Genomic DNA, 27741 nt, shown 5'->3' with positions numbered 1-27741 from the left:
CTCCTGCCACTTACCTACACCCTACCCTATCATCACTGTAACCCTCCTGCCACATACCTACAGCCTACCCTATCATCACTGTAACCCTCCTGCCACTTACCTACAGCCTACCCTATCATCCCTGTAACCCTCCTGCCACTTACCTACAGCCTACCCTATCATCACTGTAACCCTCCTGCCACTTACCTACAGCCTACCCTATCATCACTGTAACCCTCCTGCCACTTACCTACAGCCTACCCTATCATCACTGTAACCCTCCTGCCACTTACCTACAGCCTACCCTATCATCACTGTAACCCTCCTGCCACTTACCTACAGCCTACCCTATCATCACTGTAACCCCCCTGCCACTTACCTACACCCTACCCTATCACCACTGTAACCCTCCTGCCACTTACCTACACCCTACCCTATCATCACTGTAACCCTCCTGCCATGTACCTACAGCCTACCCTATCATCACTGTAATCCTCCTGCCGCTTACCTACAGCCTACCCTATCATCACTGTAATCCTCCTGCCGCTTACCTACAGCCTACCCTATCATCACTGTAACCCTCCTGCCACTTACCTACAGCCTACCCTATCATCCCTGTAACCCTCCTGCCACGTACCTACAGCCTACCCTATCACCACTGTAACCCTCCTGCCACGTACCTACAGCCTACCCTATCATCCCTGTAACCCTCCTGCCATGTACCTACAGCCTACCCTATCATCACTGTAACCCTCCTGCCACTTACCTACAGCCTACCCTATCACCACTTACTGTTTAACCTCCAATCCCTCTGCCACCTGCCATGCCAGCTAAGCTTACTGTCCCTTTAGCTGTAGAGTGTAAGCGCTCACTGACCGGGTCCTTGTCTGTCTGGTAACTCTCTATTCTGGTCTGTTCCTGTCATGTCTTATGCTGTACTGCTTGTGTATGTGATGTCATTTGTACTGTTAGGTACATAAGTACATATATGATTCTGCTCTGTGCCCATGCTGTATATGGCTTTCATGCATGTCCTGGCTATATTGTATAGCTAGGGCTTGCATGCATGAAAACCATATACAGTACATGTTGCATGGGCATAAAGTGCATGGGCATAAAGTGCATGGGCATATAGTGCATGGGCAGCTATTATTGTATAGCGCTTTACAATAGCGTCTGGAGATACAGAATCTCAGTGCCGCACAAATAAGCTATAATGATGGTTATTATTATGTAAACTTAAATTACAATATCCCTTGGGGAGATGGTTGATGTATAATATGTAGCCCTAGGGCACATATTGTGTGACAGCACAGGCTGGTACAATAATCGGTGGACACCTTTCCGATATATATTGTGTGACGGCACAGGCTGGTACAATAATTGGTGGACACCTTGCCGATGTATATTGTGTGACAGCACAGGCTGGTACAATAATCGGACACCTTGCCGATGTATATTGTGTGACGGCACAGGCTGGTACAATAATCGGTGGACACCTTGCCGATGTATATTGTGTGACAGCACAGGCTGGTACAATAATCGGTGGACACCTTGCCGATGTATATTGTGTGACGGCACAGGCTGGTACAATAATCGGTGGACACCTTGCCGATGTATATTGTGTGACAGCACAGGCTGGTACAATAATCGGACACCTTGCCGATGTATATTGTGTGACGGCACTGGCTGGTACAATAATCGGTGGACACCTTGCCGATGTATATTGTGTGACGGCACAGGCTGGTACAATAATCGGTGGACACCTTGCCGATGTATATTGTGTGACGGCACAGGCTGGTACAATAATCGGTGGACACCTTGCCGATGTATATTGTGTGACGGCACAGGCTGGTACAATAATCGGTGGACACCTTTCCGATATATATTGTGTGACAGCACAGGCTGGTACAATAATCGGTGGACACCTTGCCGATGTATATTGTGTGACAGCACAGGCTGGTACAATAATCGGTGGACACCTTGCCGATGTATATTGTGTGAGGGCACTGGCTGGTACAATAATCGGTGGACACCTTGCCGATGTATATTGTGTGAGGGCACTGGCTGGTACAATAATTGGTGGACACCTTGCCGATGTATAATATGTAGCCCCAGGGCTAGTGTATAAGACCTCATTCAGAGTCGGTCGTTGCGGCCGCACGGTCGTATGCCACCGATGTTCGCTAAACTGCGCATGCATACAGTTCGCAATGCGCGTGCGCAAACTAGCGGCTACGATCAGAAATTTCTCTCTCCTTGAACACAGCCAGGTCGGTAGTTTGAGTGACAGGATGAGGCGTTTGTTGGTGGTAACAGGGGAAGGTGCTTGAAAACGAGGGTGTGGAGATCCGAACGCAGGCGTGCCTAATTATGCGAACGGCGTTTTATGGGAGTGCATAATTTACAAAGTAGTGTCATGGCACACGTGACATGGGAGGTTTTACACTGACATGATCGTAGAGCTTAAGAGAGGGTATGGTCAACCTTTAGCTCTACGACCAGTTTCGATGGTTTCCGATGCTTGCGACTAATCCTTATATGGCCGGAGATGACATGTAATGCGTACGAGATGGGGGCGTTTTTTTAGCGATCCGACCGCATCCTCCCCTTGGTCGGCCAGCTAACGATCCGACCTTAGGGACGCAACATGCGTGTGCATCATTTGCATATCCGGCCCCTTTTCCAGTACAACCGTGCGGCCGCAACGACCGACTCTGAATGAGGTCCTGTGTGAGGGCACTGGCTGGTACAATAATCGGTGGACATCTTGCCGATGTATAATATGTAGCCCCAGGGCTAGTGTATTGTGTGAGGGCACTGGCTGGTACAATAATCGGTGGACATCTTGCCGATGTATAATATGTAGCCCCAGGGCTAGTGTATGGTGTGAGGGCACAGGCTGGTACAATAATCGGACACCTTGCTGATGTATATTGTGTGACGGCACAGGCTGGTACAATAATCGGTGGACACCTTGCCGATGTATATTGTGTGACGGCACAGGCTGGTACAATAATCGGTGGACACCTTGCCGATGTAGAATATGTAGCCCCAGGGCTAGTGTATGGTGTGGCGGCACAGGCTGGTACTATAATCGGTGGACATCTTGCCGATGTATAATATGTAGCCCCAGGACTAGTGTATGGTGTGAGGGCACAGGCTGGTACAATAATCGGTGGACACATGGCCTGTGTTTTCTTTGCAGTTATGGAACTAGCATAGTGTATGAGGGCACAGGTTGGTACAATAGCATGTGGGCGCATATGTTGAGCTACAGGGCTAGTGTACATATTGTGTAATAGCACATGCTGGTACAATAATCTGTGGGTACGTTGTAGTTATGGGACTAGTGTCTGAGAATACAGGCTGGCACAATAACTGGACACATTCCCTGTGTGGGACATACTGTAATGTGTGAGGTTCACAGTGTAAGGCTGCTATCCATAAACAACCTCCATCTTGCAGTAATCTCATTGCCAACCACAAGAAAGGGGCGTAGGGCAGAGCTTGGTGTGAGACCCATTAGGGGCAGGGTTTAGTAGTGGGTCTGGTTCTTTTACTTTGAGTACTGGTGGAGTGAAGACAGGAATCTTATGTGGAGGGAAGATGTTTTTATGAGGAGTGCACATAGGTAATGTATGTATGCATGTCCTTGAGTATGTGTATGCATGCCTGGGTATCTGTATGTGTAGGCATGTGTATGTACACTTGTATGTGTGTCTATCTTTTTTTTTTTTGTATGTTTACATTATGACTGCATGTATGTAACACCGATTGTGAGCTAGCATTTACCTGACAGGAAGTTACTCCTCTGCAGAGCAGCTGCTGCCTGGCAGGATAAACTGTGAGGCAATTCACCCCTGTACTATTAGAATTATATTATTCCCTGCATAGCTCTGACTTGGTTTGTAACTCCCTTTTGTTTGTCTTCAGCTGTGTATTCCTTGCTACATTAGGTATATTATTAATATAGACATCATGTTTAACTTGCTCTGTGTTTTCAAGTAACTTCGTACTTAGGGCCTGATTCAGAGCCGGACGCTCTGAACGAGCGCGCTCTGAATCAGGGCGTTTTTTTTTTATTAGTGCGGCCTCGTGGACGCTCACATAGCTGTGGGTTACCACCCACAGCTTATGCGAGCGTCCATGATGATGGTCGCGATGGTCAAGACCATCGCGACCATCGGGCTTGCGACAAGACCGTTGCGGTAGGGTCTCGTCTGCCGCAAGCCCTGGAGTGCTTTTGGTTCTATCAGAGCCGAAAGCACTCCCACTGACATCACTAGTGATGTCAGTGGGGCCGGCCCCAGACGGTAGGTGTTCCCATGGGAACGCCTCCGTCTGGGCAGCCACGCCCACCAAAGGGGGCGTGCTGTCACTCACCATCGACAGCACGCCCCCTTTGGTGCGAGACCCGTAGCGACGGCTTGGCCGTCGCTATCCGGGTCTCGCCTATGCGCACGACAGAGCAGCCTCCGTCGTGCGCATGCGCACTTGCCCAACATCGACCCGTTTGTGAGCGCTCGCAAGCGGGTCTGAATCAGGCCCTTAATTTCTGCATATGTGACACCTTTAAGGACATGTTTCTACTCTCCAGCTGAGGGGACACAGGGGACTGATTCAGATATGTACGTAATCCCGATGGTTTACATATATATTCGATGGTGGGAAGTCAGCGCATATGCAGAACGGGTCTCGTGGTCGCAGTGCCCCCTGAGCTGCAGCCTGATTGACAGGTGAGCGTTTGGCAGGTGACAACCGGGTCCACAAAACGAAGGTGTGACGCCTCCAGTTTGTTGGTGTGCCAAGCTCCGAGTCTGCGTCATCAAACTCAGACTTCCTGGACCTGGCAAACGGCCGGGAGGCTTCCAAAAAAATAGCGTGGCGCTTCCAGCCACCCAGAAAATTCTCCTGGCAGACCGCCACCTGCCCCCTGCCCGCCCCCCCCCTTGCAAAGCCACCCTCCCCACACACACACACACCCAGAGCAGGGGGGGCAATGAAGCAATGTGCACTGACTCGTGTCATCGTGGCCCCGTCTCCTGCCTCACATTGTCGGTAATCTTCAAGCCAGTAAGTTCGAGAAGGAATGGCGCGTATGCTGCCATGCCAGGCTCTCTGACAAATGAATAAAGGTCCAGGCGTAGATCCCAGGGTCATAACAGGGCTAAAATGTGCCCTGTGCCTGCCCCGCCCCATTAGCGCCCAATGTCATGACATCGGACACGTGACGTCATTAAGTCACGTGGAGGGGGGCAGTGCCAGCAGCAGTAAGTGCAGTGCTGACTTAGGCCCTCATTCAGAGCCGTTCGCTATTTACGGTCGTTCGTTCAAAATCAAGGGGTGGCTATGCAAATGATCCGTTCGCACATTGCAGTCTGTTCACACCTCTAAGTCTGAACGAGCGAGCAAAACATACGCTCATTTATTTCTTAAAAACGTCCCCTGGCCGCTCGCACCATACGTCATGTCCGCTATTTATTAGATTAATCGAGTACATCGAACAGCGTATGAACTGCTCGCTATTCTTGTGGTTGGTTTTTTCAACCGCTATTTTGCGAGCAGTTCTGAGTTAAAAAAAAACAAGTGACGTGGTCATTGACGCTGCTATATTAATTATGCACACCCATAAAACGCCCGCTTTGACCTTTAAGCACGCCTGCGTTCTGATCTCCACTCCCCGTTTTCAAGCACCTTCCCCTGTTACCACCCACATACGCCTCATTCTGTCACTCAAAATAGCAGGCACTCGCTATATAGCGTACAAACGATTTTCGGTCGCACTGACTGGTTCGCGCATGCGTACTAAAAACCGTACGCATGCGCAGATGTGCGAACATCGCTCGGAACGAGCGTACTGCCGATAGCGAGTGGCTCTGAATGAGGGCCTTAGTGTCCTGAGGATGCTCCAAATCCGCTGCACACACTGCAGGTGCTTGTCTGGGGCAGCTAAATGGTGCTCTGGGGGCACCGCAGCAGTTCAAGAAATGGCGTCTTAAAGAGAGTCTGATGTATGTGACCTCCGGCAACAGGTGCCGCAAGGTACACGCTGTGTGAATTGCTGCGGTTGCCATTCCCATGAACGCCACAAATATCCTGCTTTCAATAAACGCTGGAATGCTTGTGGCCAACAAAATCATTTATGCACGCTGGTGCAGATCCAGGCCCAAGCCTAAAGTTGCTGCCAGACAGTCCGACACTGCACGTTCCAGCAGCCCACCACACCGAGGAGCTTATTCAGACCTAGGATGCGATCGCTCATAGCTGGCCGATATTTGTAATCTGCGCATACGTATGTATCGCAATGCTTGTGCGCAAACCTCTGCGAAAGATCGGGAAGCGTTCGCTCACCCAGCATAGACAGTCCAGTTGAATGAGTGACAGGAGAGGCCGTTTGTGGGTGGTAACAGGGGCAGGCCACTAGAAACGGGGGAGTGGAGGTGCGAACGCAGGCGTGCCTGAGTGACTCAATGCTGTTTCAGAGGCGTGCGTCATAGTACACGTCACCTGGATGTATTCCACACTGAAGTGATCACAGTGCTTGCAGCAAGGTATAGTCAACCTCAAGCGCTGCGAGCACATCCGATGGTGCTCGATGTACCAAATGTGTTCATGCACTTCCAGGAGATGACGTGCGCAAGTGGGCGTCTTATGAACGGCTAGTGGGCGTCTGCATACACAAAGCGATCACACGCCAAGACATAGTGGACGTGCTAATGCCTTGCCATACAATCGCCTGCCTTGCTGGGCATGCGCTAGATTTGCATACGCTGGAAGCGAGCGAATGCATCTAGCGAGCGGGTCTGAATGAGCTCCCGAGTTCACACTGTAGATGCTCTGCAGAAAATTCCCCAGACACTGGTCTCTACTGCAAGAGTATTGACCTCAGGGCCTAACGTTATGTCATGTGAACTCCTTCAAAACACAAACCCCAAAACACCTATTGACTGTGAACCTTATGGTGGCCAGGTAATCAAAATTATGGGCGTGGCCGCGCCGCCATCCACAAACTTCCTGCTGCAGTTTCATATAGTGGACACTGGACAGTAATGTCAAACCGCTCCTTGGTTTGCTGGACAGTGCCGATGTGCGTGTCATTCAACAGGGCATTCCAAAATTACCTCCCAGAACGCATACCACATGCATTTATGTCCGTGAAAGGTGACGTTTTGCTTCGTCCTGAGATCTGAACTTGGCGGGAAGATCAGGGGCCAAAACCGAACCGCACATCTCTAGCTTAAACTAGGCTGTCTCTCCCACAGTAAGTCTCCCAGATGTGTGCCTCTTGCCATGAAGGACAAAGTGGTAGCATAGTTAAACTGCATGACAGCATTGGGCATCGCTGCTCCAGTGGTCCCTTCCACAAAACGAAGGCGTGACATCTCCAGTTTGTTGGAGTGTGCAAGCTCCGAGTCTGCGTCATCGAACGCAGACTCCCTGGACCTGGCAAACGGCAGGGAGGCTTCCAAAAAATAGGGTGGCGCTCCCTGCCACCCACAAAATTGAGCAAGAAATAGCTGATTTGTCAAATGCAAAGATATTTACCACTTTGGATGCCACATGTGGATTCTGGCAGATCACATTGGACAAAGAATTATCCATGCTCCCCACATTCATGACACCTGTGGACAGGTACGCCTTCCTCCGAATGGCCTAAGGCATATGCCCTGGCAGTGAAGTATTCCAACATTGCATGTGTCATGCCTGAGGATTGGTTTGGGTAGGAACAGGCGTTGGAGGCTCGAGGGGAGATCAGAGAGGCGTGAAGGAACTTAGGTGGCTTGGGCCAGGACTTCCTCATGTAATGATGTGAGGCGATGGAGATACGGCAGTGGACGATAGGCCTGAAGGTGAGGACAGAAACCGAATGTCTTTATTAAACAGCAGGTTGGAATGAGAACTGGAGGTGATAATGAATAAATGAGCAGAATCGTATAGGGACCGATGATGCTGGATTGAGAGCTGGATTGGTTTGATGTTGACGATTTTAAGAACTTAATTGATATGAGTCCACTATTGATGAACTTGATTGGTTTGAACCGATGTTGATGAAAGCAGTTCAATGTTGGAAGCATCGAATGAGACCGATGGTTGGCGGTATTGTCTGGAACTGATGGTGGCTGTATGAACAAGTCTCCGTGGTAAAAAAAACAGACTGGTGTGCAAGATGGTATAGAAGACTTGTGTACCAGCAACTGGATATAACTGACTGGGTCAGTTCAGATACAGAGTACCTGGCAGCTCAGTACTGAGCTGTAACTTCAGCAAGAAGCGACGTTGTACTGGCAACAGAGGCCAGTCAAGAAATGGAATTTATATGGGATTGGAGGCTGCGAACAGCTGGTCTAGGAGCAGCACTCTGAGTGGTGGAGGAGAGTCAGGTGACAGAGTCCAACTTGGCTGTGCCCATACTGTTGTACTGGAGGGAACTCTGGCGCGCAGTGTGAGCGGACCTCTGTGCTATCCAAGAGTGATGCACCATGCAAGCGGACCTCAGCGCTAGCCTGGACAAACACCGGAGAGGTAAAAAGGTGATTTTAAGTTTCCAGAGCATGACAACCTTGAGCATCTCTTTGAAGGATACCCTTGTGAGATCATTGTGGATGACTTCCTCGTTTGGGGTCGCACTATCAAAGAACGCAACATGCGCCTCTGCAAGGTCCTCCAAATTACCCAAGAAATCAACATGCAGTTAAACCCTGACACTTGAGAATAATTGGGGTCCCGTATGTTGGCCACCTCTTAACTTTAGAAGGTGTTAATATAGATTCTACCAAGACACAGGCTTTCCAACACATGCCTACCACCACAGATAAGTTGAGTCTGCATCACTTTTTGGGTCCGACCAACTACCTTTCAAAATTTCTGCCACACTACAGTGTGGTCACAGCCCTGCTTCCCCAGCTTTTGCACAATGACGCTGAATGGTGTTTGTTGGACTTACCATGCTGCTGCTATTTCTCGCCTCAAGGCTATGCTGACTTCCAGCCCGGTGCTCCAATTTTGTCATTTGCATGTTCCGGTTGTGATCTCTGTCAATGCCTCCCAGTATGGTCTTGGTGCTGTCTGCCTGCAGCCTAACAAACACATTGGTGTTGCTTCTGGGGCCCTTACTAAGACTGAGTCGCATTATGCTCAAATTGGAAAGGAACTGTCGACTCTAGTCTTTGCTTGATAAAAGTTTGACAAGTTAATCTATGGGCGCCCAGTGCTGGCTGAGAGAGCTCACCAATTCCTGATCACCATTCTCAGCAAAACCCTGCATACTGCCTAGGCACAAATCCAACATTTCATGTTCAAGCTCCAAAGGTACTTTCTAGATGTGGTATACAAACGTTCCAAAGACCTCCCATGTCGCTGATGCCTTATTACATGCTCATCTCCCAGATGCTGATGATGACCTGATGTCATGGAATCTGATATGCTTTCCTTCAGGCGCATGAGGGAGCTCCATGATGTCACACTCAGGGATGATCACTGCCAATAGTTGTCTCATGTTGTCCTGCATGGTTGGCCTTCTTCCTCCAAGGAACTGTCTTGTGACCTCAAGTCTTTCTTTGCCTTCCGGAAAGAATTAAGCCGCGTTCTGAGTAGCTGTGAACCTCCTGTTAGATAAATGTTTTAGAGAGAGTTCTCATGGGTTTATGGTGCTACTCAATTTGAGAAATACTTTGAGACATGGACTTCCCTTTCCTGCTCAACACCTTCATTCCCACCACTATGTTCAAACTTAGGCCCTCATTCAGAGCCGTACGCTCTGAGCAGAGCGCACGCTCTGAATGAGGGCCGCCCTCCATAATTATGGAGCGTCTTCCTGGATGCTCGTATAGCTGTGGGTCACCACCCACAGCCTGTACGAGCGTGCAGGTTGATGGCCGCGATGGTCGTGACCATCGCGACCATCGAAACAGCGAGCCGGAGCCTGCGGTTGAGGTTTTCAACCGCAAGCTCCGGAGTGATTTTGGCTCTATCAGAGCCAAAATCACTCCCACTGACATCACTAGTGATGTCAGTGGGCTGGCTTCTGACGGGAGGCGTTCCCGTGGGAACGCCCCCGTCAGGGAGGCACGCCTCCGGCACGCCCACCAAAAGGGGCGTGCTGTCAATCAACATCGACAGCACGCCCCCTTTGATCAGACACAACGAGCGAAGGACTTTCCTTCGCTCGACGCGTCTGGCGCGTGCGCACGACGGAGCTCCCTCCGTCATGCGCATGCTCAGTGCAGAACATCGACCCACTTGCGAGCGGACAGCCGCTCGCGAGTGGGTCTGAATCAGGGCCTTAGACCACAAGCTGAGAACAACGTGCAAGATGATCTGCAGAATTCCAGGTTGCAGCTCAAAGCCACTCATGATGAAACATCCCAACGCTTAACACCATTGTCCACGGGACAGGCTGACTGCTTTCTGAACCCTGTCTGGGGTTCACAGAACCAGGACCCAACAGCTATGTCGTGCAATCTGACGGTGCTTTGAATGAGCACAACGGGCACAACCTTCTAGGGGTGTGTGAGCCAACACTTCCACCTCATCTGATAGCGACTGAGGGTGTCAGAACACCCCCCTCATCATGGACAATGAGTCCCCTGAAGAAGCACCTATTGGGGTGCAGGATAGTCCCATGCCCTTGCCCAATAGTGAGCCCATTCAGACACCGACCACACCCACTAGCCGCTTTCTTTGTCACCAGGTCCGGCGGAATTTCCAGGCCTAATCCAAAATTCTAAAACTGTTACTTAGGGGCCTATTCATGAACACTAAAATAACGTTTTTAAGGACATTTTCCTTAATTACTGTTATTTTAATATTCATGAAGATACTTAACAGAGGAGATATCACTGATATCTCCTGTGTTAAGTCCACCTGCATTAATTTTCACACTCCCCATACATTAGTACATTAGTATGGGGATATGGAAATTATGCTATTCATTCAAATCCGAAAATTATGTATTTTCAGAATTTGATGAAGTTACTATCTGCCACTGTGAGGTGTTGTACAGCGGGTGATACTTACCTGTGTCAGTGTGGGCAGGTCCTCCTCCGCTCCCTCCGGCGCTCCCTGGTCTCTCCCCTGGCTCTGGTGGCTGTTTTGACACTGTGCTCTCCAGGCAGAACACAGTAAAGTTTATAAAAAAAAAAAAGATCTTTTTTTTCTAAACTTTACTGTGTTCTGCCTGGAGAACACCGTGACAGCACAGCAGATGGAGCTGGAGGCGGCTGCAGTGGGCAGGTAAGTGCAGGACGGGGGAGCGGGTTGGGGGGGCACACAGAATTATTGCAGCTGTAGGCAGGGCTGCGCATGCGCTGGTTTTACGGATGTAACGGCGCATGCGCAGCACTGTTTCCAGCTGCGGTAAGTTAGAGTAGACAGGGATAACTATCTATTTCCTGAAAAGCTGTCATCGCAAAAATGACAGCTTTTCTAAATGGTTATGGAGAGGAGGAATGATGATGAATTCCTCTGGTAATTAGGTAGAACTCCATGCCAGTTCTAAACCTAATTACCTCCATCGTTGTTTTAGTTATGATGAATAGGCCCCTTAGTCTCCCATTTTTCAGGGGTTTTTTTGCACGCTGTCCCAGCATCTAACACCTGTCACATTGTCTTACACTCAGACACCTGTTTATTGTTCCTTATGTTTGAATAGGGGGATGTAGATTATGGGTGTGTTGCTTTAATGTGGATGGTGGTAGTTGTATCACTGCCCTCCGCTTGTTATACAGGAGGTGTCCCTGCAGCCATTACTTAGCATGACTGCGGCTAGTACCGACACTTCTGCTGCTCTCCAGAGTCCTATGGTGATTTGCACACAGACCACTTTTTAAAATTAAAAAGTGAAAATGTTCCAATTCTTAATGTGTCTACCGGTTGTGAGAGAGTCACCACAAAGTGGTAGAGGCTCAAGGCCCCAATACACGGCACGATATACGTGCCGATCCGACGGATCAGCACGGTATAGGTGCTATATCGTGCCATGTATGGATACGATATCGTACCTGATATTGTGCTGCGTGCTCCCGCAGGGGTCGTACATCGCATCCCCAGATCTTCCTGCAAAACCATCTGATCTGGGATGCGATGTACGATACCATTCAGATGAAGGAGGAGGAAGCCGGCATATTGTGCGGTCTGCGGGGACCGCACGATTGCCGACGGTGACAGCACAATCCGTCTGCCGACGGATCGGCGGTCGCCCTACACGGTGCATCGCACCGTGTATGGGCACCTTAAGACAGTAGAACAATTTAAACACGCTTGGGACAGGCATAAGAATATCCTTACAAAGAACTGAGGGTCACATAGGGTTGAGGTTACCAAAAGGTAAAGAAGGGGCAGACTAGATGGACCAAGTGGTGCTTATCTGCCGTCACATTCTATGTTTCTACGTTAAGACGGAAGTTCACAACACAGGGGAGACATGTAATACCCTACAATTTGTCGACATCAGTGAGATCCTGGTGAGTCTGCCCAATGTTTCAAACCAACCTGGTTTTGCCTTTTAAATGATTGCCACGTTAAAACATCGGACCGATTCACCGATGCCTGCAAGCAATTACATTCCCCCAAACTTTAAAGGTAAGCCCTATACACAGAGGCTGCACATCTTCTATTGGCTACTTCCAGCAGGATAACTCGCCATGTCGCACAGCACACATCATCAGGCTGGTTCCCGGAGCAGGACAATGTGTTCAACGCGATTGCATTATCGTGGCCCCGCTCCCGCAATCCAATGACTCATTTACTGGCATTGTGAAATGGAGGAGGAGCCACGATGACACGATTCAATGTCTCTGGAAGTGGGCGGGTAGCTGGATCCGGGAGACTCGCCCACTCTTTCTTGGCGGTCGGGTGTGCCACCCGATTTTCAGGATCCCCCTGGACGATCTGGGAGAGTAATTAAGTATGACTAAGAATATCCAAAGCTTGAGCACAGGTGGATAAATCAAATTGCCTGAGGTACTAATTAAATCACCTGCACTTAAGCATGGATATCCTTAAAACCTGGACTGTTGGTGTGTATTGAGGACCGAGTTTGGGAAACACTGCAATAGAGCACCTCTGGGATGTGGTGGAACAGTAGATTTATTAGTATTATGTATATAGTGTATTATGTATATAGTATAGTGTATTATGTATGTATTGACCACGTTAAAAGGCCAGGAATCTGCGTCTGTCTACGCAGATCCTGGCCTCATCCCTCCCTGAAAGACGGGGTCGACACGCCTCCGTTTCTGGGAACGGTGACCAGACACACGCCCCTGCTCTGCCCCCCCCAAACACAACAGCATGTCAATCATATTGTGGCTCGGGAGGGGGGGGGGTCTGTGAGCTAGATAATTTAATCGTCGGATGAACATACATCTCTGAATCAGGCCAATAATGTCTAAGGTTTTTTAATTCATTCTGCACAAGACGTGGTGGAGTTGTGTGCGCGGCATTGGCTACTGGAGACTGAAGTGCAATATTTGTTTTACTTACAGAGAACAAGAGAATAGCATAAATGACTTTGTAGTCTAGCTGCAGCGCGCCGTTTAGTACACCTGGCCTTGTACTGTACCTGCATAAATTATGTACAGAGAATTAGCAAAAACCGGTTCTGCAGGCTGCGTGTCTGCTCATACATTATATGTGCGCGTGTGAGCATATGTGTGTTACGGAAGTGAGAAGATCAGGCACCCGGGACAGAGGTGTTATACTGCCTGCTGCCTCCAACTTATCTTCTATAGTCCCTTTGCTCTGTGACCCCCCCTCCCCGTATTGCATGTCAGTGCTGTGACTTTCTCCCTGTGTCCCTCCAGCATTCCTGTTATAGATGTAATTTCTTGTTTCTAACCTCACGTGTCTCCTACTCTCTCTATCCAGCCTCTCCCAACTTTTTCCCCATCTCTTCTCAATAACATCCCTGTCCCACTGGCCCTCCTTCCTCTCTCTATATCAGGTCTCCCTTCTATGAGTGTGCCCCACAATTTCTGTCTGTCCTGGGGTACTCCCTGTGTCACCCCCAAAACGAAATGGAACAGTCAGCCTGGCAAGGTGAGGAATGCGACGCTTATATAGGATAGTTTATGGTGAATGCCTGTTAGGGGTGTGAGCTGTCTCCCAGCCTTGAAATCATGTCTCTTTTACAGGCTTTGAAATATGAGGGAGAGGAAGAGCAGGACGGTGTTATATACAGTGTGTATCTACGTACAACAAATACACAACAGGTACCGCAACCTCTACTATTAATTATACCTATGGTTTTGCAGAATGCCATTTTGCACATCTATAATTAAGAGCCTGCGGATTTCCAGCTGTTGCTGAACTGTAATCGCCACATGCTCTGACGTGTTCATGATAAATTTAAGTTTCCGCAAAGGGGCGATCACTTTTCTACATTTTGTTAAATCCCCCTCCTATTCGGCGACTAGCGCAGCGGTTACTGGGGGGGCCTGATACAGAGGTGTTGGCAAAGCCCACCGCCGCTGCACATCTTTGTATGAAGACTAAAATACTGAATATAGACATACTGGGAAAGCAGAGCCATGAGCGCAGTAAAGGAGCTGTTGCCGTTAGTTATATCCAGCTTTGCAGATGAAGCTGCAACATAGTGTTTCGGTGTTTCCTTTTGCACTGTCAGGACATATTAGTGAGTCACAGCTATATATGGACTTACCATATCATCTGCTGACATGACCTGTGTTCTATATAATAGCTATGTGTCATTTCTCCTCAGCTCCCAGCTAAAGTGTTGCGTGCTGGTACTCTTCCCAGACTGGTCCGCCATCTTCTAGAAGCCCGGATTCTGGGGGACACGTCCTTCACACCAGTCTTCCTTGCAACATATCGCACCTTTACCAGCACTAGTGAAGTGCTGAGGATCCTGCTGGACAGGTGAGGTTCCCACCAACAAATTCAGCCTCATAGGGCTCTTTGTTTCCTGGCAGTATTGGGGTTCTCTAGTGTTTTATTGTACAAGTATGTGGCTCCAGTGGACCTGCCACTGCTTCCAGGATTTGTCCCTTGGCCCCATGAAATAAATGTAGTAGTACCCATCTGCTTGGACCACGACTTGACTATATATGGAAACTAATATTTACGAGGTCCAGTTAGACTGTCACCGTGGTAGAACAAAGTTACAAGACTGTCCATCAATGAAGGACGATCATTTTTAAAATATTAAATATAAGATTTATTGCAGATAAAAGTTTAATAATTATCTGTTAAGGATTTTTTTTTTTTTTTTTTAAGCCCAGCATATCTAAAAGGTTTAGTAGACTGAGCACTATCACATGAGGAACCATGGGATTTTCAAAGATGCCACTTCCCCCTTAGTATTTAATAATCACATTAGTACGAATCCTTCACCACTGTACCCCATAAACTATGTCTGCTTAATAATTGAATGGGAAAGCTCTATGTCGCCACCTTGGGTTCATAGGTAGTAGAGATTTCTATGGATAGTATTGTTCGGGTTGAAGGATTCCAGACTGTCCTGAGTTCTAAAGAAACTATTAATATAGTGTAAGGCTTTCCTGTTCTAGGTTTAAATGCTGTGTTCAGTCATGTGTTGTTCCTCAACCATCAAATATTCGTCCCCCCTGTCAGCCCACTACTTCCCCTCTCCTCTCACTGTCTCTCCACCACCTCTCCCTCTCCTCTTCCTGTCCCACCATCGCCTCCCCCCTCCTCTCCTCACCCTGTCTCCTCGCCACCTTCCTCTACTTGTCTTCTGTCTCCTCTCTCTCTCTCTCTCTCCCCCCTCTCTCTCCCCTCTCTCTCTCTCCCATCTCTCTCCTCTCTTTCTCTCTCTCTCTCTCCCTCTCTCCCTCTGTCTCACTACCACCTCCCCTCTTCTCTCCTTTGTACCTGAGTAATTGTGTCTGCTATTTGCAGGTTACAGAGTGATGGTCGCACACCGACCTCTGATAATTCACATGGAGGGAAGGAAGATGAGTGAGTATTAGGTGCTCTCCACGGCTTCTTCCCATTTGCCGAGTGTTTGTCATAAAATGGCGTCCCATCTTTGGAGAACTTTAATATATTGTTTTGCTCACAGCCTCGTGACACCTTTACTTATTTTCTCTGGCGGGGGTCGGGCTTCCGGCGTCCGGATTAAGATAGGCATCAGTATTTCAACACCTATCTTAAGTCCCGTGTTGGCATGTACAGTCCTGTAATATTAGTAAATATACAAACACCGTGTGGTTTATACTGGTTGACTGTAAAAGGTTAGAAGTGTTGGGAATGAGGTTTCCTGAAATCTGTGGTGGACGGATACCCGGCCATTACCCCTTAGGCCTGTACAGAATCAGATGGAGGCACTGCCAATATCTACAGCGAGAGGATGTGAGAAGTTAATTGCTACGTGGGCATCTCTTGTATACGATGTACCACCCCCCACACGGGCGTGTAACAAAGTAGTGTTACATTTATATCCGTCTATTATAAATAATAAACCATTGTGCCGTATTTCACTTTTCCTAGCCCACCTCCTCTATGTACTACTTTTATGACATTCCACTATTCAACACCTTGGGCAAAATTAACTAAGCAGTGGATTCTACACCCCAGCGGTTTGGCAGTTTCTAAATGACACAAAACTGCTGCCTATTAATTTTAGCCCTAGCCCTGTTCTGTTCTATTCTAAAATGTGTTTTGACGGTGGCTTTGCATCGGTTTTGGCCTTCGTAAATCTGCTGATGGCAAAACCGGCACCAAGCTGTTTGGGTTTAGAACCCACTCGTTAGTAAATTTTGCCCCTTGTCTTTAATTACACAATTCTTTGCCACTCTCTCCTCAGCGTCAGCAGTCTCTTCTGTGGCTGGATGTCTCAGTATCCTAAGGACTTTGTATCGCTTGACCCCAGTGTGAGAGAGCGACTGTCTCTCTGCTTTTTGAGACTGCAGAAAAGGAACTTGGTAACACAACTCCAGGAGCTTGGTGCGGAAGAGAAGGATGGGGCAGAGCGCCCCACCACGGTGGGAGAGGAGACGGAGCACTCCGACCCTTTAGATATCCTGATGTTTCAGGCCAGCGATGTGGCGGAACAACTGACCTGTCTGGAGGCTGTGAGGATAAAGTCTCTCTTATAATAATTTCTTCTTCTCTCCTTTTAATAGTTTTTACATCATATAAATTATAGTTTTCATTCTCTTACACACAAATCTTATTGATTATCACTGTAAAACTCTCAGCTACATTTTTATTTCATCAATTTTGTATTTTCCTCTTCTTTATGGGTAATTTTTATTCCTGCGGCGCTCACCTCTCTCTCCCTCCCCCCCTCTCTCTCTCAAGTCTCTGTTCTCAAGAGTGGTCCCATATGAGTGCCTGGGATCAGTGTGGTCTCGGAGAGACCGGGGAGGGGACCACTGTGAACGATGTCACACCGTCAGAGAGACCGTCCGCCACTTTAACCGCCTGTCAGGGGCCGTGACAGCGTCTTGTGTCCAAGACCCCCAACTGAAGCCGCAACAGAGAGCGCGAGTCATTGAAAAGTGGGTGAGAGTGGCAGAGGTAAGAAAACATTACAGAGACTCAGAGCCGTAACTAGACTTTTTGGTGCCCTGTGCCAGAGAAAGCTTTGGGGCCCTCCCCCCTTCCCATTTTTTAAATAGGGAAATAAGATAGTGCACCTGAAAAAGGGCCATGGCCTCATGGGGAAGGGCCATGGGAAGAGATAGGGGAGGCCAGGAGATGCTGGGGATAAAAGAAGAGGAAACTATAAGTGAGAATGATAATGAACAGGAAAATTGACAGACTCAAACAGCGGCCCCTGCCCTGCGATGCCCTGTGCCATGGCACTGGTCGCACTACCCTAGTTACGGCCCTGCAGAGACTCCCCGGCATAGAGAAGGAACCATGTATGATCTAAAAGCAAATAAACAAACATGCCTATGAGCCAGGAACCTTCAGTATAGGACGGGGCCCAATGGGTCATGCTATAAATGGAAATGACATGGGTTTTTTTTGCGGCAAGGAAAGGCACCATCTGACCACCAGAAACATCTACTGTACTAACCCAATAGGAAAGTATTACGTGTCTAGGAGGGTCATTTATGTATGTATGTAATTTCAGCTCGTATGTTGTTCACAAAGTTAATTTAAAGGAGCTGTTAAGATCCAGGGACACCTTAATTCGAGCACCTATTTATCAACATGTGAATGTATCCCCTGGCAACCAATTAGACAAGAGCTGGTATTTTTCTAGCTCTACTGGATGAAAAATGATTGTAACCTCGGGTTGGTTGCCATGGTTGCAGCACAATACACCCGATTGTTAAATAATCCTCTGGTACAGATTTACAACACCGATTCTGGATACATTTCCTGGCGATAAGCCCTTATCTGGGTGTGATTCATTAGATCAACAGTAAAAAGGTAGTCCATGTCTAGATAGACACCAAACGGTAGTCAGTAAATAGGTCAACAGGTACAAAAAGTCGACACACAAAATGTCAAGCTGGATGTAGGTCGACAGGTACAAAAGGTTGATAGAGCCAAAAGGTCAACACAAGAATAATCAACACATTTTTATTTTTTTCTAATCTTATCCCTAACCCCCTCCGGTAAGTGCCTAACCCAACCACTAAAAAAAACACCCATGTGTTGACCATGTTTTTGTGTCAACCTTTTGACCGTTAACATACTTTAATGTCGACCTTCTGGACCTGTCGCCCTTTTGTCTGTTAACCAGTTGCTTGTCAACCTTTTTACTGTTGATTTAACTGGAACCCTCCTTATTCTAATCTGCGCAATAATTATCGTGCTTTGTGTCACTGACGCCGTTTCCTGTCTGTCACATTAGGAGTGCTGGAACCTGAGGAACTTCTCGTCCGTCTACGCTATTCTCTCTGCCTTACAAAGCACGGCTGTCCACCGTCTGAAGAGAGTGTGGGCTGAGACCTCCAGGTAAGGAGGCGTCTAATAACCTTCCCAGATTATTGCTTTATTACACACAAACCGCAGCGTGCCTAGTTCTGATCTCAAGCGCTGGGAAAAGGTAATATACCGGATAGACGCCCTGGATGAGAACATAAAACACTTTAGAGTTAATGGTCCAGGCAGCCCATGATGTTTTCAGACATCGCTGCTTAGAATCCCCTTAACTCAGGGGTCAGAGAACTTTTTTACCTTTTACCCCAAAATATATTTAGATACGCCGACGTTACCCCCTTGATTTGAAAGGAGGAAATCGTATAGTAGTGCCCCCATATAATGCCCCTGTAGTAGTGCCACCATATAATGCCCCTGTAGTAGTGCCCCCATAGTTATGCCCCCGTAGTAGTGCCCCCATAGTTATGCCCCTGTAGTAGTGCCCCCATATAATGCCCCTGTAGTAGTGCCCCCATATAGTGCCCCTGTAGTAGTGCCCCCATATAATGTTCCTGTAGTATTGCCCCCATATAATGCCCCTGTAGTGCCGCTTGTACAAAAAAAAAAAAAAAACCCACTTACCTTAATCCCCGCTCCTGCATCCGCCGCCGTCCTGTCCGCCCGGCTGCTCCTCGGAACTATGGGAGAGACGTCATAGTGCACATGGAGAGAGGCGGAAGCTGGAGTTCAGAAGAGAACTCCAGCCTCCGGCTAACGCGGCGCTGCAGGGAAGGAGCCGGGCGCCCGCTGGTAATAACATCTCAGCGGGCATCCGGCTTAGAGCCTCCCTGCGGCACAGCCGGGCATGCATATGAATCAGTCTATATTATGGAATGATTCATATGCATGCCCGGCTGTCCGTCCATTACCCCCAGGATTTTCATTTTTACCCCATGTGGGGTAATTTACCCCTGTTCCCCGACCACTGCCTTAACTCATAGACCTATCATGGCGTCTGTATCTCTGTACGTCAGCTCATCAGATGTTTCATGGTGTCACGCAGAGAAATCCAGCGCAGTTACCAGGAATTGAGCGAGGTTTTCTCCGAGCAAGACAATTACGCCCGAATGAGAGAACAGCTGTTCCAGGTGAGGGCCCGGCCGTGCTGCACTCATGTTCCTGACTGTCACTAGTACCGACCGAGCCACTAACCCTGTTCCGCCATTTTATCTTGTCTAGTCTCAGGACACATCGGATGTTACCTCAAAAAGACACACTCCTCGCTCCAGAGACCCACGGGCCACGGTAAGGGGCTGGCTGCCTTCTGTATGACACAGATTGGGGACCTGAGAGGTTTCACCCCCGTCTGTCACATGCCAATACCCAGCATAATAATGTCTCCTCAGTACCGTCTTTGCTATACAGATCACTGGCCAATTCTACTGTGCGCCATCTGGCGATCGGTGCGGCTGAGGCACTGCTGCTGGTGTACTGCTCTTAGTGATGGGATTTATTCTCTGTACCAGTGTCATGCTGTGCTTCATTATCTGCTTATTGATCTCTCTATAGAGGAGTATCATCCTATTCTCCCCCAGCACCATTCCAAGTTCCCCCTTGGAGCCGTATTCAATTTGAGCCGACCCGCGATACTTTTCCACCTCCCAGACTTTTTGCCTACATCGCGTGTTTTGTAGGCGGAATAGTATCACGTGCGTGCCCGCTGTACCCCTTTTTCAATTTGAAAGTAGGCGAAAACGGGACCCGGAGAAACTTAAAGAAGCGGAAAGTACTGTCAGATTTGGGGAAATCAGCCTGAGACCCCCCAAAAGATGCTCTGACATGGGGGTTAGCTATGGTACCCCCCGATTTGGCTTGCTGAAGGTATTTGGTGTTTTTAAACCGGCTCAATAGCTGCTAAATAGCGTTTTTGTATAAGTGGTGCAGAATAGTATTTAGGAGGTTTTTTTGCAGAAAATAACTTATCCCAGCAAATTTGGGGTACTTGAAAATGGGGGTCAGCATATTTTAAAAGATGAAAACAACGTGAAAAATCCACCTGCTGCCAGCACCTGCAATGAAAATAACACCTGGGGCATACTTGGGGACCCCCCCCAGAGTCAATTGCGCTGGTTTTTAACTTTGTCCCCCAACATTTTATTTTTTCGCCCCCAAATTCAAAGTGATTTTTTTGGGGTGTTCTTAAGTCTTTTTTTTTATTTTTTGACACAGATTACCTTTTGGGGGACTGTCTGAAGGCTGCACGGGGGTTCCCACAACGGTGCACCCCAAAACCCCAATTCTGCACTTTTTTCCCCCTGCTATTCATAGGCGAAACTTTTCCGCCTATTACATTGCATTGACTGTCCGCCTAGGCGAAAAGTCTTCCAAATTGCATACGGCGTAAAATCAAAACAGGCAAAAATGACATCATCGGCGAAAAGTTTCCGCCAAAAACATGCGAAAATGGCTTTTCGTCTCAAATTGAATACGGCCTTAATCTGTTGTGTTGTCTGTAACTCACAATGATTGGGCATTTGTTGCTCCTCAATCTTTGACTCAGCCGGACGTCTTTGCACAGGATTCTTATACTGGACTCTGAGAGATGAATCAATTACCTATTGATGGGCGTGATTCAGAGCTGAACGCTATGCCGATTTTCACGCAGTTAAGAGATGATCGGTGGTCTGCGCATGTTTCACGGCCACATTGCGCACGCGCGTCAAATTAATTTGCGATTGAGCTCGCCATGAGGATTCACTCGCAATTGAATGAAAGGTAGAGAAAAATGTGTGGATGGTTATGGGGAGTTCCGGCCAAAACATGGGCGTGTCGGAGCAATCTCCTGGGGGTGTACAAACCGCCGCCTGCAATCGCGCACACGCAAAGAACAAAGCTCCAGCATCTGTTACCGCGCCATTGTGAGCGACCATTGACTTCCTTGATGTGTTGACGTTGGAGGATCTGCGTCCAATGCTGCGTTTGTGTGTTTGCAGTTGCGGGTGGCTGCGAGGGCTCCGGTGGGCGTCTCAGTACAGATTCCGCCGGTTGATGCATTAGCAGATTGTAGCAAAATTTGTTTGTGTTCATCTGTGAGTCAGGCCCAATGTCTGCTAATGTCTCCGACTATTCTAACCCAACTTCTAATGATTGATCACTTGCCCTGCTGACCAGTTATACTCTTGTCTTATGTCCGCCATTCTCAGCCTGTATTTCATGCATTACCTCCCCCTTTCTACACTCTATGACCCAGGGGGTAATCCCGTACCTCGGTGTGTTCCTCACTGACCTGGTCATGCTGGATTCAGCTATCCGAGATCAACTGGAGGTGAGATATTTGGCTCTTATGTGAGAGATGAAATCTGTATAGGAATGATAACAGTACTGGGTGTTTATAGCCTGGCGAGTGGTCAGTAGAAGTGTGTAACAAGCTTCCCTGTAAATGAAGTATAATACTATACAGCAGTAACGTGTCGTGAGGCACTGGCTGGTATCAGAGCCAGATTTACACATACATATATATGAACCCGAGAGTACATGTGGGCATTATACAAAGGTGCAGCAGTATATAGTGCTGGAAATTTGTTAAGTTTTGATCAGGGATGTGCGGGAAATGTAGACAGGTGAGGCAGTGCCTCACCTCCCATACACTTTTACTCCAGAGTTTTGGACATAAAAATTATTAGAATAATACAAAGAAGATATTTATAATATTTTTCTTTACATTTTTGTGGTGATAACTCTGGAGTGTACCTAAGTATGACAGGAAAGACTCTGCCTCACCTGACCGCACATCACTGATATAAAGGGCACCAAGAATAAGAGTAATCCCGATTTAATTTCACAGTGCCCTCGCCAATTGTTGCTGACCCCAAGTATATACAGCCCATAGGCTTCAGGGCGGTTTCCTTCATGGTTTGCATAGTCCAGAGTTAGTCAGCCTGTTGAGGAACTACATGTACCAGCATGCCCTGCCACACACTTGGACATATAGCTCTACAACAGGTGGAGGTCGGACCCACAGGTTGGAAGAAACTGGAAATCCTATAGGCGCTCCAGAGCTTCACCAGCACTTACTAACACCGCAGCTATTAAGGGATAGTCTGCCCCATGTGCATAAAGGGAAATATATAGTATACTAGCTGGAGTACCCGGCGTTACCCGGGGTAATTTGGTATAGTCCGAGAGCTGAGAATGCTGGGAAAGCCTGCTAAAGCTCTCTTCGATAATAAACATTAAGATCATGACAACACACAACGCTCGCTCCGAGGCCCTACCCATATGCTGTGAGCCCCCACAATGAGCGTACCGCAAAAATTGTGTTTTTTAATTAATTAAAAATTAACAGTAATTAATTTCAATTTCAAATTTTTTTTAGTTGCCTCGCCCGTGTTTTAATACGCTCGTATGTAAAATCTCAGAATATTCGCTTGTAAACTGTGGATTTGTATAGAAAAACAGAAGGACAAATTTTCGCTTTTATATAGTAGATATATACGGGAACAGTGCTGAGTTAATTGTGTTGCTTAAGACTGTTCACATGGTAACTGCTTTATATTCAGTAACAGCTCTAAGGAACACTATAAAGTCACCCCTGTTTTCAGGATATCCACGTCTTCCGTCCATGGTGTACACGCCACATGCTGAGAATTGGCGGTAAATCTAGCATCATTTACTTAAAAGAAGTGCGCACAGAAAAACTGTACATTCGCCTCTGCGTGTGTAGTATATGCGCCTCTGCGTGCGTAGTATATGCGTCGTCATCAGAGAGTACTTGCAGCTGCCCTGTACTAGGTATAAAAGATATGTCTTCTAACAGGCGTATAGATAATTACCTGCTGGCCTGAGGTTTATAGCCTGCGCAGTGCGAATACCCGCCCCGTTCACACCTTTACTCTCCATCGGTATCTTTGTGTCATTGTTGAACGGAAACTGCTTAATAATCCTGTACAGCAAAAGGTCTGATAACCAGCATTACGGTGTATTGGGTCTGGCCACTGCCTCGGGCTGTGTTAGGACTGTGCTTCTACATATAGTTGATGGTCAATGGTACTGTATATATGTGTGTAAGTAAAATAAATACACAGCACCTTAGGCAGACTGATTATTACCAGGGTAACAGGCCTGGGGCAGACACATAACACTGTACTGAGGGTAACAATGGGATCGTGTCTGGTTACATAATTTGATTCCACAAATGTTCTTTTGCTTTCAGAACGGATATCTCAACTTTGAGAAGCGCAGAAAGGTGAGTGTATCATTTATACTGCGAAACGCGTTCTGGAGTTTCTTCTTACTATACATTTATAGATTACCAACATTTTACATATTTCCTGTAGTAACTGTCTATTAATCACTATAGCGGGATTGGTGTGGTTGAGGCACTTGCACTGTTTTCCTCTTAGAACCCAATTCTTCGTGCGCTAATATAAAGTACGATACAGTGAGGACAGCTTTAGAAGGGCGCAGTTCTCTATCTTCAATAATGGATTCCTGGAGCCAGCAAGGGGTAGATTTACTAACCTCTGTCTTTGTGCTGCAATGATGTAGGAGTTTGAGTCCCTGTCTCAGATACGTATTCTGCAGACGGTCTCCCTGGGATATCGGTTCAGTTCCGATCCGCACTTCCTCAGCTGGTTCCAGAGCCTGGGCCCCATCAGCGAGGATGAGAGGTGAGTCTACACCCTAATGTCTACACAAGCCGATCAAAGCACCTAATGAACTGATAGACTGTACTCTGCCGCTGGCGTGTGCCACGAGTCTTAACCCTTTAATTTTCAAAACTATTTTGTCATTCTCAGCTTATTCATAAACCTACATACTATTTTCTATAATAATCCTCAGTGATTTAATTGAAATAAGCCAACAAGCATTATTTAAGCCCTTGAAAAACTTGCAGCTCTGGTCCTAAATATAACATACATACAGCAGCGCGGTGGGTCCTCGCTATCAGACTAGAATAATGCACGTTATAGAAACAGGACACGTGTAAAGGGAGACCTCTCATAGCTAAACCCACATGATGCCGGATTACTACGATACTTGGTATGTATTGCACAGTTTATGTGTTTGTTGTGGTTCCGTTTTGCAGTTACCGACTGTCATGTGACATTGAACCGACACAGGACGCAGCGGCAGTAACACCACTGAAACCTACAGTGATCATCACACATTGCACAGAGTGAGTAGACCCTACAGTTGCAGCACTAAAGGGGTGGGGGGGATATTTTCTAGCCGAGGGCAGGGGAAATTTAATACGAATTTTGAGAGCAAACTCGAACACTGGCAGCGTTCACGAGTAAGATCTACAGTCACCTAATATATAATCCTGATCGGAGATGCAGAAATAAATAGCCCTTCATGCAGGGCTGCAACTAGGGGGTGGGCTAAGGGGGCACGTGACCCGGGAGGCTAGGTTGCTGCTCTTTAGAGGCACAGAGACACAGTCAGTCTAATGTGGTGCCAGTCGCACACCAATCGGTGCTCGCGGACCGGCGGCCAATCAGCAGAAGCTGCTGGTCGATGAGCTCCAATTGGTTCGCGAGCGGTGCCACATTACAAATAAATGCAATACTGAAAATTCTCCAGCATGTGGCAGCCTCGTCCCGCGCCACCCTGAGCTCACCCACCGCACGGCCCTGGCAGGTCAGAGAAGGGAGATGGGGCCTTACTGTGGCATGTGTTATAAGTGGCATTACTGTGTGGTATAATGTGTTGTAAGGGGCATTACTGTGTGGTATTACTGTGTCACAAAACCACACACCCTTTTCGTCCTCTGTTGTATTTTTTGGGGGGGAGGGTAGGGTGACAAAAATCCTAGTTTCGGCCCTGCTTCGTGTGACAAATTTTGTAATCTAAAATCTAACTAAGAGATCATAACTCCCCTACCTTCCTAATGATAGTACTGTGGTCTGTCATACATAGCCAGGACCTCTTCCAGGTGCTTAACGAACAGAGCCGCTTTGTTGGGCCAATGCCTTGAGCACCACTGTCCATAAGTGACCTCACTATACACAGTCTAGCGCAGGGGCCAGCTGTTGGATATATGGGTGACACTGGGTCTGGAACGTGACTGTCTCTGCACAGGTTAATCCCAGTGCCTGCTGGGATGATAATGCCATGACCGTTTACAAAAATCATTAAAAGACCATTCATAGTCAGGTTTTATAGGTATATAGGGAGGGGCAGCTGCCTTTCACATTCCTAGTTATCGCCTTAGTGATCCACATTACTGTGTGCCTGCAGTAGCGGTTTGGGCCATTACTGTGTGCCAGCAGCAGTAGCGGTTTGGGCCATTGCTGTGTGCCAGCAGCAGCAGTGGTTTGGGCCATTGCTGTGTGCCAGCAGCAGCAGCGGTTTGGGCCATTGCTGTGTGCCAGCAGCGGTTTGGGCCATTACTGTGTTCCAGCTGCAGCAGCAGCGGTTTGGGCCATTACTGTGTGCCAGCAGCAGCTGCAGTTTGGGCCATTACTGTGTGCCAGCAGCAGCTGCAGTTTGGGCCATTACTGTGTGCCAGCAGCAGCTGCAGTTTGGGTGGGCCATTGCTGTGTGCCAGCAGCAGCGGTTTGGGCCATTACTGTGTGCCAGCAGCAGCTGCAGTTTGGGCCATTACTGTGTGCCAGCAGCAGCAGCGGTTTGGGCCATTGCTGTGTGCCAGCAGCAGCGGTTTGGGCCATTGCTGTGTGCCAGCAGCAGCAGCAGCGGTTTGGGCCATTGCTGTGTGCCAGCAGCAGCGGTTTGGGCCATTGCTGTGTGCCAGCAGCAGCGGTTTGGGCCATTGCTGTGTGCCTGCAGTAGCGGTTTGGGCCATTGCTGTGTGCCTGCAGTAGCGGTTTGCGCCATTGCTGTGTGCCAGCAGCAGCAGTGGTTTGGGCCATTGCTGTGTGCCAGCAGCAGCAGCGGTTTGGGCCATTGCTGTGTGCCAGCAGCAGCAGCGGTTTGGGCCATTACTGTGTACCTGCAGTAGCGGTTTGGGCCATTCCCATCCATCAAGCATCTCATCACAGTTGCGTCGCATGAGCCTATAGTCCATTTATGTCTTTGTCCCCGCAGTCTGTTGGCTTCCATCGTGGCACCATTTGGACCTGGCATGCACCTGGTGTCTTGGGATACACCCTGTGAGCGGCTGATGACGCCTGGACTGACTGCGGTATGGGCACCTGCAGATTATGGGGCTGGTTCACAGTTGCGCACAGATCTTGTGATCGCTCAACCTGCGAGTATACAAGTTAAACCAACTACGGGCATTTCGCAACTCCTTTCCACTTGTGGCTGTGTAGGGTGTAACCGGGCGTTAGCACGTAGGCAGAAACGCGGGCTGCAGAGAGCTAAGCGCCCACAGATCTGCCTGCTTTCACACTGATCCCTGGCAGCAGGATTAGGGCTGATAGCTACGGACGGTGCTGCTGCATAGATGCAGCCGACACGGATATCTCCGAGCACGCAATGTGAACGATTTGTGTGCAACTGCGAATCAGGGCCTATGTACTATCTTGTGTTTCCACCTTATGTAGGTCACCCCCTTCCCTGTTCCAGAATCCCACCTCCTCCACCTCAGTTAGTGCCATAGAAGGCTGCGGGTCACAGCCCCTTCTGTAATGTGACTGCGCTCTTTGTTACTAATGTAGCTATAGTCTGTACTCTTATCTGTATCTTACTCACTTTTCTGCAATTCTCCCCACTAACAGCAGCAGAAGAGCCCGTCCTCACCAGCACTGGACATACAGAGTTCGCCAAAGCCAACTCCCAAAGGGTTGCTTTCCCCAGCTATCACAAGCCGGGGGCATAGACGATCTGCCTCTTGTGGTAGCCCCATAAACCACGCCGTGCAGCACAGCTCTTCTGCCGAGAGCCTTACGGAGCCCGGCAAACTCACTGATCCCACTGCAGATAACCGTGTCATCCGGGCACGCGTGGAGCCTGCGGAGGAAAGCAGCGTGTACAAGAGCGTGCGGGTTAGTA

General features: G+C 48.3%; 1 protein-coding gene across 5 annotated transcripts in view; it reads left to right on the top strand.

Moving 5' to 3' along the window:
* RGL2 (ral guanine nucleotide dissociation stimulator like 2) overlaps positions 1–27741 on the top strand; it is a 39238-nt gene that overhangs the window by 10377 nt on the left and 1120 nt on the right. For 2 of the 5 annotated variants that reach the window (XM_088446613.1, XM_088446614.1), the window contains exons 3-16: positions 14115–14192; positions 14702–14859; positions 15862–15921; positions 16769–17036; positions 17266–17484; positions 18776–18879; positions 19847–19931; positions 20023–20088; positions 22034–22108; positions 23996–24028; positions 24331–24452; positions 24872–24961; positions 26833–26929; positions 27468–27734. In XM_088446613.1, the coding sequence (XP_088302739.1) occupies positions 14115–14192; positions 14702–14859; positions 15862–15921; positions 16769–17036; positions 17266–17484; positions 18776–18879; positions 19847–19931; positions 20023–20088; positions 22034–22108; positions 23996–24028; positions 24331–24452; positions 24872–24961; positions 26833–26929; positions 27468–27734 (1722 nt within the window). Of the gene's footprint in view, positions 1–13652; positions 14020–14114; positions 14193–14701; positions 14860–15861; positions 15922–16768; positions 17037–17265; positions 17485–18775; positions 18880–19846; positions 19932–20022; positions 20089–22033; positions 22109–23995; positions 24029–24330; positions 24453–24871; positions 24962–26832; positions 26930–27467; positions 27735–27741 lie in introns of those variants that run through there. The other 3 variants (XM_088446612.1, XM_088446610.1, XM_088446615.1) reach the window with 3 other exon arrangements.

The sequence above is a fragment of the Taudactylus pleione genome, unplaced genomic scaffold, assembly GCF_031769625.1.
Source record: "Taudactylus pleione unplaced genomic scaffold, aTauple2 ptg000400l, whole genome shotgun sequence".
NCBI lineage: Eukaryota > Metazoa > Chordata > Amphibia > Anura > Myobatrachidae > Taudactylus > Taudactylus pleione.
The sequence above is the reverse complement of the archived record's forward strand: the minus strand, read 5'-3'. Positions and strand labels throughout refer to the sequence as shown.